Raw genomic sequence first — 11,137 nt, 5'->3', positions numbered from 1 at the left:
CAGTGAATTTACGCAATTACTCTTGCAGCGCACGTGGACAAACAAACGCAGCGTTATACTCAGCTAATGAATTGGATGTGATTTAATTAGGGCATCAACGGGGGTGAATTATTGGTTTCAGACTGTTGCTTATTGTCTCTCTGGTCCAGATATTTGAATACAAAAAAATCTAGGAAAAATGAAAATCAATTTCCGGAGGTGTTCGGTTTTCGGAAAATATTCGTAATTACAATCTTCTGGTGTTATTGATTGTTCAGAAAATGATTTAATGCCGTCTCAGCCGATTTGTCGTTTACTGAACGATTTTTGCGTTTTCTCTAATGAGTCCAAGACAGCGGTGATTCCATCGTGAAAGAAATGACATCCAATATTTGAACACCCATGCAATCAGAGACGACGAATCACGATGTCCAGACGCTCTTCCACGATTCTAAGAATTTTTTATTTTACATATCATTTCTCACTTCCTCTTGGGATCTTCCCATTACATTTTTTTCTCTTCACTTCCCCAGTGGCGCCTTGATTGAGAAGTGATAGGAGGGGTATTCGATGACAGACGAGAGTGGGGAGGTGGATATCAAACACCTCTAGGTCGACGACGAGGCTCGACGGATTGGCAGTGTCGAGGAGCATCGCCGTCCGACGATATCATCATGCGGTACCTAATCGCCGTCGTCCTAGTACTGTCGGGAATCGCTGTGGGACGTCATCATGTAAGTGCTAGTGTTATTGATCACTTAAAGATTTAATTATTGAATGGGAAACAGGGGCCGATAATTTTTTCATTCCGTTTTCATTTTTTCGATGCGTTTTTTTAATAATCACTCAAGACATTCGTCGAATTACATCTTTCCGAGGGCACGATTTCCAGGAGTTCCAGATGATTCTGATTTCTTTAGTTTCAATCCTTCAAGTTTATTTCGATTTACATTCCTCAGCCGGGGAACAAATAAAATTTCGTCAGAGTTTGCTGTTCTCATTTAAATGGATTTAATTATTTCCGGGCGGACGTTAAATTGGGACTTTACGCACTCGTAATAATGTAGAGTAATCAGTGATTAGGGAAATTGTGAACAAGAAATGTTGGTTGTGGACGAAATTCTAATGTCACATCACGCGCAGTGAGATCTTCAGGAGATTCGGGGGTCGAAGTTCATCCGATAACTCGACCTACTTCAACTATTTTCCAGAATTTAAAGTAGAGTATTCAGATTCTATTTAAGCCGTTGATTTTGGGGAGAAGAAATAAAGTTAAAATACCTGAAGAGTCTGAATTGGTTATCGATGACTCTGTACATCAATTTTCGTTTGGACATGATTCAAAAAAAATGTTCGATTTCACTTGACAAGTAGTTCCGTGTCAAGATGTTGACTTGATTGGGCGTCAACTTGAGATATCGAAAAACATCAGTTATTTATCTCAAAATATGTGTCAGTCGTGGAAATGTTGTTTTTTTTCAGATTTGCTCTACATTTTAATCTTCTCTCCTATCTTACGTCGTTCATTCATTCATGACTCACCATAATTTCATCACTTCTGAAAAAATTCATTAAGTATTAACAATAATACTAGTACTTGGTCCAAATTTCCACCTTCAAAATTTGTTTATACTCCTTAAAATAATTTTTGTTCTGCATTCGCAGCATTTGAGTGAGGTTCAGGAAAAAACGAGATTCGATCGGTCTCTGGGTCAAGATGATGATCTCCAGAATTCAGACGTTGAAGTTTACACTGATGAAGAAACGGTGAGTATCAAAAGAACCCCTGATTCTTGATATAAAATTTATGAAGAATTGCGAGCGTTACGAAATCACATACTATAGCACTGGGAAATTTTACTATGTAAAGACGAATTTCCGCCGAATCGGCAATTCATTTGTACTGGACGATAAGCAACTTTTATTGTGTCAATATCGGATTTTTTGGTGCTGGGAGCGCACTTTACTGTAATACGGTCCCGTATTGACAGAGGAATTTCTGAATTTTTCCACTCACGACAGAATTATAGAAATAAATATTTATATATTAATTATTTCGCAGATTATGGTGATCATTAAAATAATGACTCGTTTTAATCCTAGAAATATGAAGCATTCCGACAAAGGAACTCGAAATCAGAGATTTGTTTTTTGAGAAAATCCGCGGGAAGAAATGAGGAATGGCATTTTCTGGCGAATAATCGGGGTAGAATGGTGTCTCCTTCTGGCCTGGACCTAACAAGAGTCGAGGTAATAAGCTCTTCATCTCCACAACTATTATCATCACGTCATCAGGAACTGTTCACGAATAAATCTCTGTTACAGGCCTGGAAATTGGCGGGAGGTAGAATTGTCGACTTCTGCGATGGAAAGACGATAATACTGATCGATGAGAATCGCTCAGCTCGTAGTGACAACCAGGATCCATTTTTCAACGAAATCCCTCTCGACGAGAATGACATAGTGCAAAAGCGCATAGTCGATGTTGTTATAGAGCCATTGAGAACGCGAGCCAAGCGGGAGATTATCTTAGAGGAACGTGAAAAGCAAAATTCCGCATTGGTGAGGGAACGTCGACAGGTGCGTGGAAGATTTCGCGGTCAAACACAGTCGCAATATTTGAATCTTGGCAAAGATTCGGATAAAGAGGGAAAAGCTGAAGCTGAAGCTACAGATCAGAGTTCACGGGCTGTTGTCAGTGAGTTCTAGGGTTCTCCATGTTTGATAAGGAATGCTATAATCCAAATAATTAAAACTAAAATTGAATGAATTATTCACGACAAATATACCTCATGTTGCATTAAATAACTAACTTTTGTAAGCTAATTATTAAAAAAAAACACAATAAAAATATATACGAATGAGAAAATTGGTTTTCAATATTCATTTATCAATTAACCAAATGTTCATCAATCACTGTCTGCGGCAATTTGATTATGGAAACGAAAAAGCGAATGAATATTTTCCAGGCGGAACGAGTGGAATGGGCCAAGCGCAGAGTATGTCATTAGGTGGTTCGTGCGAAGGCTGTCCGGGTTATCCTGGTTACACAGGTGTTATTCCACCAGGACAATACGTACAGCCTGGTGTGCCCGGAATTACTGGGCCGGGAGGGGTTGTCATCCCTGGAACTCCAGGAGTGTCATATCCACCTAGTATTCCTGGAGGGGTAATAACGACTCCTGGAGTCCAACCTGGACAACCTGGGATATCGTATCCTGGTTACCCAGGTGGAGTAGTTCAGCCTCCAAGTACAGGATTGCCACCAGGTCAACCGGGATCGACATATCTGCCGGGTTTGCCTGGCGGAGTAGTAACAACGCCCGGAGTACAGCCAGGACAACCAGGAATTATCTATCCTGGTGGAGTGGTGCCACCGGGACCAGGAGTGCAGCCCGGTCAACCGGGAATACTACCGGGGAGACCTGGGGTTTCATATCCACCTGGTTATCCTGGTGGAGTTGTTACAACACCTGGAGTGCAACTGGGACAACCAGGAGTGTCATATCCCGGTGGGGTAACACCAGGAGTCCAGCCAGGTCAGCCGGGAGTCGCTTATCCACCGGGATACCCAGGGGGTATCGTAACGACGCCTGGCGGCCAGCCCGGTCAGCCTGGGGTAACTTACCCAGGTGTAGTAGGCCCCGGAGTTCAGCCAGGCCAACCCGGAGTATCCTACCCACCGGGGTACCCAGGAGGTATCGTAACTACGCCCGGTGGCCAGCCAAGTCAGCCTGGAATAACTTACCCCGGTGGAGTGGGACCCGGAGTTCAGCCAGGCCAACCGGGAGTATCATATCCACCAGGCTACCCTGGAGGTATTGTCACAGGGCCTGGAACGCAACCAGGAATATCATATCCAGGTGGAGTACAGCCAGGACAACCCGGTGTATCGTATCCGGGGGGACAACCGGGAGTCTCATATCCAGGAGGGCAACCAGGAGTTTCCTATCCAGGAGGACAACCAGGAGTTTCCTATCCAGGAGGACAACCAGGAGTTTCATATCCAGGAGGACAACCAGGGGTCTCATATCCTGGTACAATATCGCCAGGTTATCCGGGAGGAATAGTGACCTCTCCAGGCGTACAACCCGGCCAGCCGGGAATTTCATATCCACCTGGTTATCCAGGCGGACAGCCTGGTATCTCCTATCCTGGAGCACAACCCGGTATCTCATATCCAGGTGGCGTGCCGCCTGGTTACCCCGGAGGTGTGATAACAACGCCGGGAGTACGGCCAGATCAACCAGGAGTTTCATATCCACCAGGGTATCCAGGAGGTGTAGTAACAACCCCTGGAGTGCAACCCAGTCAACCAGGAGCAACTTATCCTGGCTATCCCGGAGGAGTCGTGACGACACCTGGAGTACAACCTGGAACGCCTGGAATATCTTATCCACCCGGGTACCCTGGAGGTGTAAGTACCATCCCTGGGGTGCAACCAGGACAGCCGGGGATCGCCTATCCGCCTGGTTATCCTGGAGGAATTGTTGCTATCCCTGGCCAGCCACCTGCACAGCCTGGAGTGTCTTATCCGCCTGGATTTCCGGGAGGAGTAGCACCCGGCGTTCAACCAGGCCAACCTGGCATATCTTACCCACCGAGTTATCCGGGGGGCATTGGACAGCCCGGCATTTCGTATCCAGGTGGCGTTCCTCCAGGTGTACAGCCTGGGCAACCGGGCGTATCGTATCCAGGTGGGGTGTCTCCAGGAGTGCAACCAGGACAACCAGGTATTTCATACCCTGGTGGGGTACCACCTGGAGGACAGCCAGGTGTATCTTATCCGCCTGGTTACCCCGGAGGTGTAGTAACCACACCTGGAGTCCAGCCGGGACAATCAGGAGTGTCTTACCCGCCTGGCTATCCTGGAGGTGTAGCACCTAGTCCTGGTGTTCAACCTGGACCACCAGGGGTGCTATATCCTGGTGGAGTACCCCCAGGGCAACCAGGAGTATCTTATCCAGGGGGAGTGCCGCCAGGAGTGCAACCAGGGCAACCAGGAGTATCTTATCCAGGTGGAGTCCAGCCAGGACAACCAGGAGTATCTTATCCAGGTGGAGTACCACCAGGACAACCGGGAATATCTTATCCAGGTGGAGTGCCGCCAGGAGTACAACCAGGACAACCGGGAGTATCTTATCCAGGTGGAGTACCACCAGGAATACAACCAGGACAACCAGGAATACCCTATCCCCCGAGTTATCCTGGAGGCGTAGTAACACCTGGTATACCCGGACTACAACCGGGTCAACCAAGAGTCTCCTATCCACCCGGCTATCCCGGTGGTATTGTTACAACACCAGGACTGCAGCCAGGGCAGCCCGGAGTGTCATATCCAGGTGGAATACCTCCAGGTCAACCTGGAGTAGCGTATCCTGGTTATCCAGGTGGAGTAATCCCAGCCCCAGGTGTCCCAGGTACAGTAATTTATCCGCCCGGGACTCCAGGAGTTGTTACTACACCAGGAGGCCTGCCGCCAGGCGCAGGTGACGATGACTCTCACGCTTCAAGTTCAGTCACACAAACCGATGACGGAACTGAAGCTAGTGCTTCTGCCGATGGTCGACTTGGCGACGGAACCGCGCAATCGAAGGTCAGTGGAATCTACACCGGCGCCGGGTCGTTTTCAGCCCAAGCAGGAACCAGCGATGGTAAAAAAGGAGCCCAAACCCAGGTGTCTGGAGGTAAAGAAGGCGCCATGAGTAGTGCCCAAGGCAGTGGAGGGCTCGGTAAAAGTCAAGCGCAGGTTCAACTCAACTCTGACACTGGGGCAACATCAACTGACGCCCAGAGCAGTGGATGGAATCATGGAACGAGTTCTCAGGTTCAAGCGAGCGAAAAGGGAGGATTGGCTGATGCACAAGCTAACGGTGAGGGAAGCACATCGAGTCAGGCACAGATTGGTTTTCAGCCATACTCAGGATCCCGAGAACAGGAGGAGACCCCCTCTAAACCATTTCGCGGAGGAGGAACAGCAACAGCACAGAGTGGAACGTTCCAGGGACAGTCACAGTCGCAAATCCAGGGATCTTTCCAATACGGAATCAGTTATACTGGAGCAGCTCAGGCAGGATCAGGCTCAGGAGCTGCTGCCTCACGAAAACCCTTCAATTTTACCAACTCAGATCCCAATCTCTTCAAAAAAATCGAGAAACCTGATCCCATTTCTATCTCGAGAGACGAATCATCGGTCTCTACTCTACCACCTCCTTATCAGCAGCCCCAGCATCAACAATCTGATTCAACTACACCTTCTTCACCTCCACCAGGAGACCAGTCCCTCAGGACTTCATCTTCGTCCAGAAAGACAGTGATTGCGAAAACAATACCCCCTATCTATTCACCGACCGAGAAATCTCGAGATGAATTACCTTACGATCCTGAAAACGCGGACTACGACGACGATGAGTACGACGATGACGACGCTGATTATGATTCAACAACAACGAGAGTTCGAAGCGGCGGCGAAGGATTCAGACAAACTCAATTGATTAGAGTTGCGACAGCGAAGAAATACGATGTCAATGTCCAGCAAGAATCATCGAAACTCCAAGAGGGTGATATTCTTGAACCTGGTGAGGCTCTTCCCGGCTACACAGTCCCTGCGGGCTTTAGAGCGAAAATCGCATCGACTTCCGGGGAACGAACTCAAGCACAAGGGGGCAATTCTCAAGCCCAGACGGTCTCTTTGACTCCGGCTGGCCAGGATGGTACACAGTCACCGAAGAACAGTGATTCTAGATACAAGAATGTTCATGGATTTCCGGGAAGCTTCGACAGGAATTCCCACATCTATCCCAAGCCCCTGAGTACGTGTTTTCGAGGGTTGTAGTTTTCATTCAAAGGGGATTCCCGTGAATTTTAAAGATGATGAGAGTAAAATTTGAAACGGAAATAGCATCGAAAAATTATGTGTTTAATATTGGGCATAAATAATTGTTTGTTTGCAAGATCGACGTCTGGAAATTCAATAATTTATTTCTAATGCATATTTATCTACTAATGACATAGTAGTAACAGATCAAATGAAAACGAAGTCAGACACGCGAGCGTCCGACTATTTTCTGCATTTGGTGTGTTACTACTTAAAGGAAATTGTGGGATTGTCGGGTAGACTATCTTGAATTTCCTTTTGAATGTTTCTCATATTATTGGCGTCCGGATGCAATGTCCATTGACATTTCATTTCAAAGGTCAACTGATCACTGTTCCACATAAAATTCAGTTAAAATAATTTCACGAGAAAAAAATTCCTTTCTCAATTTCCATCAGTCAAGTTCAGCCAAAACTCATTCCATTGCAAACACAGTACATGGATTGATTTATAAATTGGATAATTCACCCTACGATTATATCGGTCAAATAACTCGACTGATCGAGGGAAAATCTTTAGAATTCACTAGGACACCCCCTTGACACTGACATTTTTCGTAATTGACTGAATATTTCCAGGCTCTAGCAACACGAGATCTATGAACCCAGCTCCAGTGAAGCCAAATTACGTGACAGTGACTAATAGTGTGGCTGGAAAAATGGATGACTCAAGAAGAAAATACGAGCATCGTTATTATACGAAGAGCTCTACCTGCGGTTATTTCACGTTCTCTTGCAACATTGTCCATGGCTCCAACGGGAGAACTAAGATTTGTAAACCCAGAATGCCGACATACTCCGATGGAACCCCCATGAAGTGCTGACGATTCTGGGATAAAGCTCAGACAATCACGTCTGTCATAATCAAATCGTCACAACTATGAATTTCACGTTATACCGATACATACTACGCTTGCTCTCATATACGTCATTCCGCAAAATATTTATATATTTATAAATAAAATTTTTAACTGTTGAATTCCACTGATTTAATTTTCTGGAGATTACATGCGACTAGGGCTGAGGGTCACTCCACTTCTTTCGAGTCTATTTCCTCCATTTTGTGTAAATTAGCAGATGGGATTTACCACATTAAATTAACCCTTCGTTACACTTTTTCGTCGTCTCATCAGTCTTGGATAAGGTACAATTTTTTTATATACAAGTCACGAAAACATTCGTTCATCCGGAGCGAAAAAACGAGGAAAAACATCTAAAATGAAAATTTAAAAACGTAAAAAAAATATCACTCACACCTAATAACACTATTCATTTGTCGCTTAATTCGGGAATGGTTAATCCTCGTTGTACTTGTGGGAAACTCTTTGTTCATAATCTGAAAGAGAAAGAAATTAATATGTTAATTCAACAGAATCTTTCAATGATGTCTATTGTCCATTTTATTGAAAGCCAAGTATTTTTCACCTGTTACTGAATCGTCATTCTCATCATCTCGGCTTTTATCGCCTATTTCGGACATTCCATGGGGAACGCATGATTCAGAACTGGAAATAAATGATTTATCAAGTAATTTTATATTCAGGATGGATTAATTAGCTGTCCCATTCATTAAGTTAATTACCATCGATGATAATTTTAATACATTCAAGTCACCAAATAGATAAACATATTCGCACTAAAGTATTTTTTATATTATTTGGAATATTTAAGAGTGATCTATCAATACCAACAAATTACCAATTTTCTGTTGAATAAAATTTCAACGTAATTTCAATGTATTTTAAATTGAATCTAATTATTAATTTATATTTTTGAAAAATTACCTATTCTTAAAATGTTCAATTTGAACATTAGCCGACTCCAACTGTTCAATGAGATCCTCATTAGTTCTCTGCAGTCTCCGAACACTACCAGAAGCAGCATCAACCTCATCCTGAGCTATAGATAGCTCTTTTTTAAGTTCATCTACCCTAGACCTCACCCTCTTAACTTCAGACTCATACTGTTCAGATCTCCTCAACGCATGAGTCAACTCTGTTGTCTTCTCAGCAAGTCCCTTCTTAAGTTTCGAATTGACGTGTTTCAGGTCCACCAAGTCCTGCTGTAGCTGTCTGACATCAGCATCGATAGTCGAACTGATCCTCGACCTCCTGGGCTCCAGTCTCTCCTGCGACTCCTTCAGTTCACTCCTCAATTGTTTATTCTCCCTCTCAAGAGACAACTTCTCCGTTTCCAAACGCTCTCGTTTCCCCCATTCAGAGGCGTTCTCTGCTTGAAGTCGTTCGAGCTCGGCCCTTAGCTCGTTCATCCTCTGATCCATGCCCTCTCTGTTGGAGGCTTCGTCCAATAAGTCAGCCTGTGCTGCCATAATCTCAATTTGGTACTGATCCTTCATTTCGGTTAACTCCCTAACGGCCTCTGCTCGACTATCCTCCAGTTCTTTACACCGAGCCCTGAGTTGTCCCACTTCCGCCTTCAGCTTCTCCACAGCTCGATGTAGAGACGTGTTCTCGTCCCTTTCAGCTGAAATTGCCTTTGTCGTCTCTTCCAGTTCAAGATTCAGCATCACCATTCGTCTCTTGACTGATTCCTCAGGGTCACTACTGGTTGGGGACTTTAATCGTTCCATTTTTGAATCTAATCTGCTACTCTCTTTCATCAGCTTTGTTATGTCCCTTTCGAGACTCCCTAGGGATCCCTCTTTGTATAATTCAACTGCATGCTTGGGCACTGCTCCCTGAAGGACATATTCTTCGATGTCTCGGTCCGTCCCTTCAGTTTTCGCGTCCAAACATCCTTCAGTCTCCTCTCGAGGACTTCTCCGAGAAATCATTTGCACCGGTGACTGGATCTTTGGAGACTTGTCCACGTTGTTGTAGAGCTCAACGAGGTCATCGATCCCCAGAGAATTACGCAGCTGCGGGTCTGCTTCAAGGATATTCACAATCTGTCGATCGAACTGACCTGCATGCTTCAGCAGAACCATGTGAATTTTCTCCATTTCCTTTCGCAGCTGCTCATTTTGCAATTCCAGGTCTTGGGACTCGTGTTTGTAGCTATTTGCGTCCTTCACTGCAATTTCTAATTTTGTACGAAGCAACTTCGCCTCCTCTCGCGCTTTGTTCCTCTCGTTTCGAACCTTGCTCCACTTCTCACGCCAGTTCGCTGTACAGTCCGACCACCATTTCATTGTTTTCTCCATCTGCGCTGCACGTGCTCGTGCCTCCTCCAGTTCACGTTGTCGCATGGCCTTTTAAAGTGAAACAATAGCTTTTTCAAATTATAGAGCTTGGGTATACTTGCGTAGACATTCAATTATGGCTTTCAACAGATGAGCGGAGGTGAAAAGCACTTCTGATTAATAATGAAAGCAGGTCAAGAAATTTTTCGAAACAGTTCAGAGATTTTTTGAAAGTCACTTTCGCAAAATCTTGGAGTAAAGCACTGAATCAGTTAGAGTCATATTTTCAGTTCTTCTTCAATATTAATATGTTATATCTCAAGATTAGTCTTTCCATGTGTGAATTTCTCACACGTATATGTATGTATTGTATACAAATCTCTCTTCCACTTCCTGGATTTTTTTCTTTCCTATTGAGTACAAAATTTGTTCACTTGGATTCTATTATAACAAGAAAATGTTACTTTACGGTTTGAATTCAATTCGTACAATGTAGTGTCAGTAGAAACATCAATCGAATATATTGGCTTTCAATCTTTCGTGAGTTAATTAACTTTGTAAAGTAGCTTGATTAATATCTTACCTCTTTGGTTTCCCACTCACTGTCGGCATAAGGTAAACGAGAGTTTGTTGAACTTTCATGATCCTTTCCATATCTCCGTGAGGATGTTCCGCTCGACGATGACTGGGCCATTGTTACCCTCGGTCTAACCTATAAATATTGGCACAACAATTGAATTTTTGTCTCCGAATATCGAAAAAAAAACCAAAGCAATTGTTATAGATTGTTACTGACTTCATCTGCATCAATAAATATTTTTCCACCCCTCTGGTCACTTCGTTTTGAACATTTTCAGGTGATAAACATTCCTGAAGATTGATTGAACACTCACTTGGATTATGGGTCCTCGAGGGTTATCCAGAGTTACTGAGGTGAATTGAAGATTTAAGCGTAAGAATTTCTAAAATATCCTGAGTCGAGTCGTCATTTCAACGACATTTATTGTAGTTAAACAATCGTGCCTAATGGCTGTGACAGTTTATTGACAGTGTACGGTACGGACACAACAGAATTCTAACTTATTGAGTGGTAGAGTGAGTGGAACGTGCAAAGGCTCTCGTCTTCGGGCGTTCGACAGC

The 11,137-nt window shown here is 44.3% G+C and overlaps 2 protein-coding genes across 3 annotated transcripts; one reads left to right on the top strand and one right to left on the bottom strand.

Moving 5' to 3' along the window:
* The first annotated feature begins 552 nt into the window (after positions 1 to 552).
* Positions 553 to 7,834, top strand: LOC135167315 (collagen alpha-5(IV) chain-like). Its single transcript, XM_064130386.1, has 6 exons — positions 553 to 713; positions 1,645 to 1,746; positions 2,083 to 2,229; positions 2,305 to 2,677; positions 2,949 to 6,791; positions 7,435 to 7,834. Exons 1-6 carry the CDS (start codon positions 654 to 656, stop codon positions 7,677 to 7,679), a joined length of 4,770 nt encoding a protein of 1,589 aa, XP_063986456.1. The 5' UTR covers positions 553 to 653; the 3' UTR covers positions 7,680 to 7,834.
* LOC135167338 (coiled-coil domain-containing protein 102A-like) lies at positions 7,820 to 11,106 on the bottom strand. 2 transcript variants are annotated; one of them, XM_064130445.1, is made up of 5 exons: positions 10,794 to 11,106; positions 10,581 to 10,709; positions 8,640 to 10,066; positions 8,281 to 8,360; positions 7,820 to 8,191 (listed from the first exon to the last, which is right to left on the bottom strand). In XM_064130445.1, the coding sequence occupies exons 2-5, from the start codon at positions 10,689 to 10,691 to the stop codon at positions 8,151 to 8,153; spliced, it is 1,659 nt and encodes a 552-aa protein (XP_063986515.1). In that variant the 5' UTR covers positions 10,692 to 10,709; positions 10,794 to 11,106; the 3' UTR covers positions 7,820 to 8,150. The 2 variants fall into 2 exon arrangements, with proteins under 2 accessions (XP_063986515.1, XP_063986514.1); XM_064130444.1 differs by having other exon boundaries at positions 10,891 to 11,106.
* Positions 11,107 to 11,137: the final 31 nt, after the last annotated feature.

The sequence above is a fragment of the Diachasmimorpha longicaudata genome, chromosome 11 (assembly GCF_034640455.1).
Source record: "Diachasmimorpha longicaudata isolate KC_UGA_2023 chromosome 11, iyDiaLong2, whole genome shotgun sequence".
Taxonomy (NCBI): Eukaryota; Metazoa; Arthropoda; class Insecta; order Hymenoptera; family Braconidae; genus Diachasmimorpha; species Diachasmimorpha longicaudata.
The sequence above is the reverse complement of the archived record's forward strand: the minus strand, read 5'-3'. Positions and strand labels throughout refer to the sequence as shown.

Excerpts from the sequence above, each read along its gene's own strand:
- LOC135167315 (XM_064130386.1), top strand. The coding sequence starts at position 654 with ATGCGGTACCTAATCGCCGTCGTCCTAGTACTGTCGGGAATCGCTGTG. Across the intron at positions 1,747-2,082 it reads TTTACACTGATGAAGAAACG|AAATATGAAGCATTCCGACA; the intron begins GTGAGTATCAAA and ends TTTTAATCCTAG. Across the intron at positions 2,678-2,948 it reads GAGTTCACGGGCTGTTGTCA|GCGGAACGAGTGGAATGGGC; the intron begins GTGAGTTCTAGG and ends AATATTTTCCAG.
- LOC135167338 (XM_064130445.1), bottom strand. The coding sequence starts at position 10,691 with ATGGCCCAGTCATCGTCGAGCGGAACATCCTCACGGAGATATGGAAAG. Across the intron at positions 10,067-10,580 it reads GTGAGTGGGAAACCAAAGAG|GCCATGCGACAACGTGAACT; the intron begins GTAAGATATTAA and ends TCACTTTAAAAG. Across the intron at positions 8,192-8,280 it reads GAATGACGATTCAGTAACAG|ATTATGAACAAAGAGTTTCC; the intron begins GTGAAAAATACT and ends TTTCTCTTTCAG.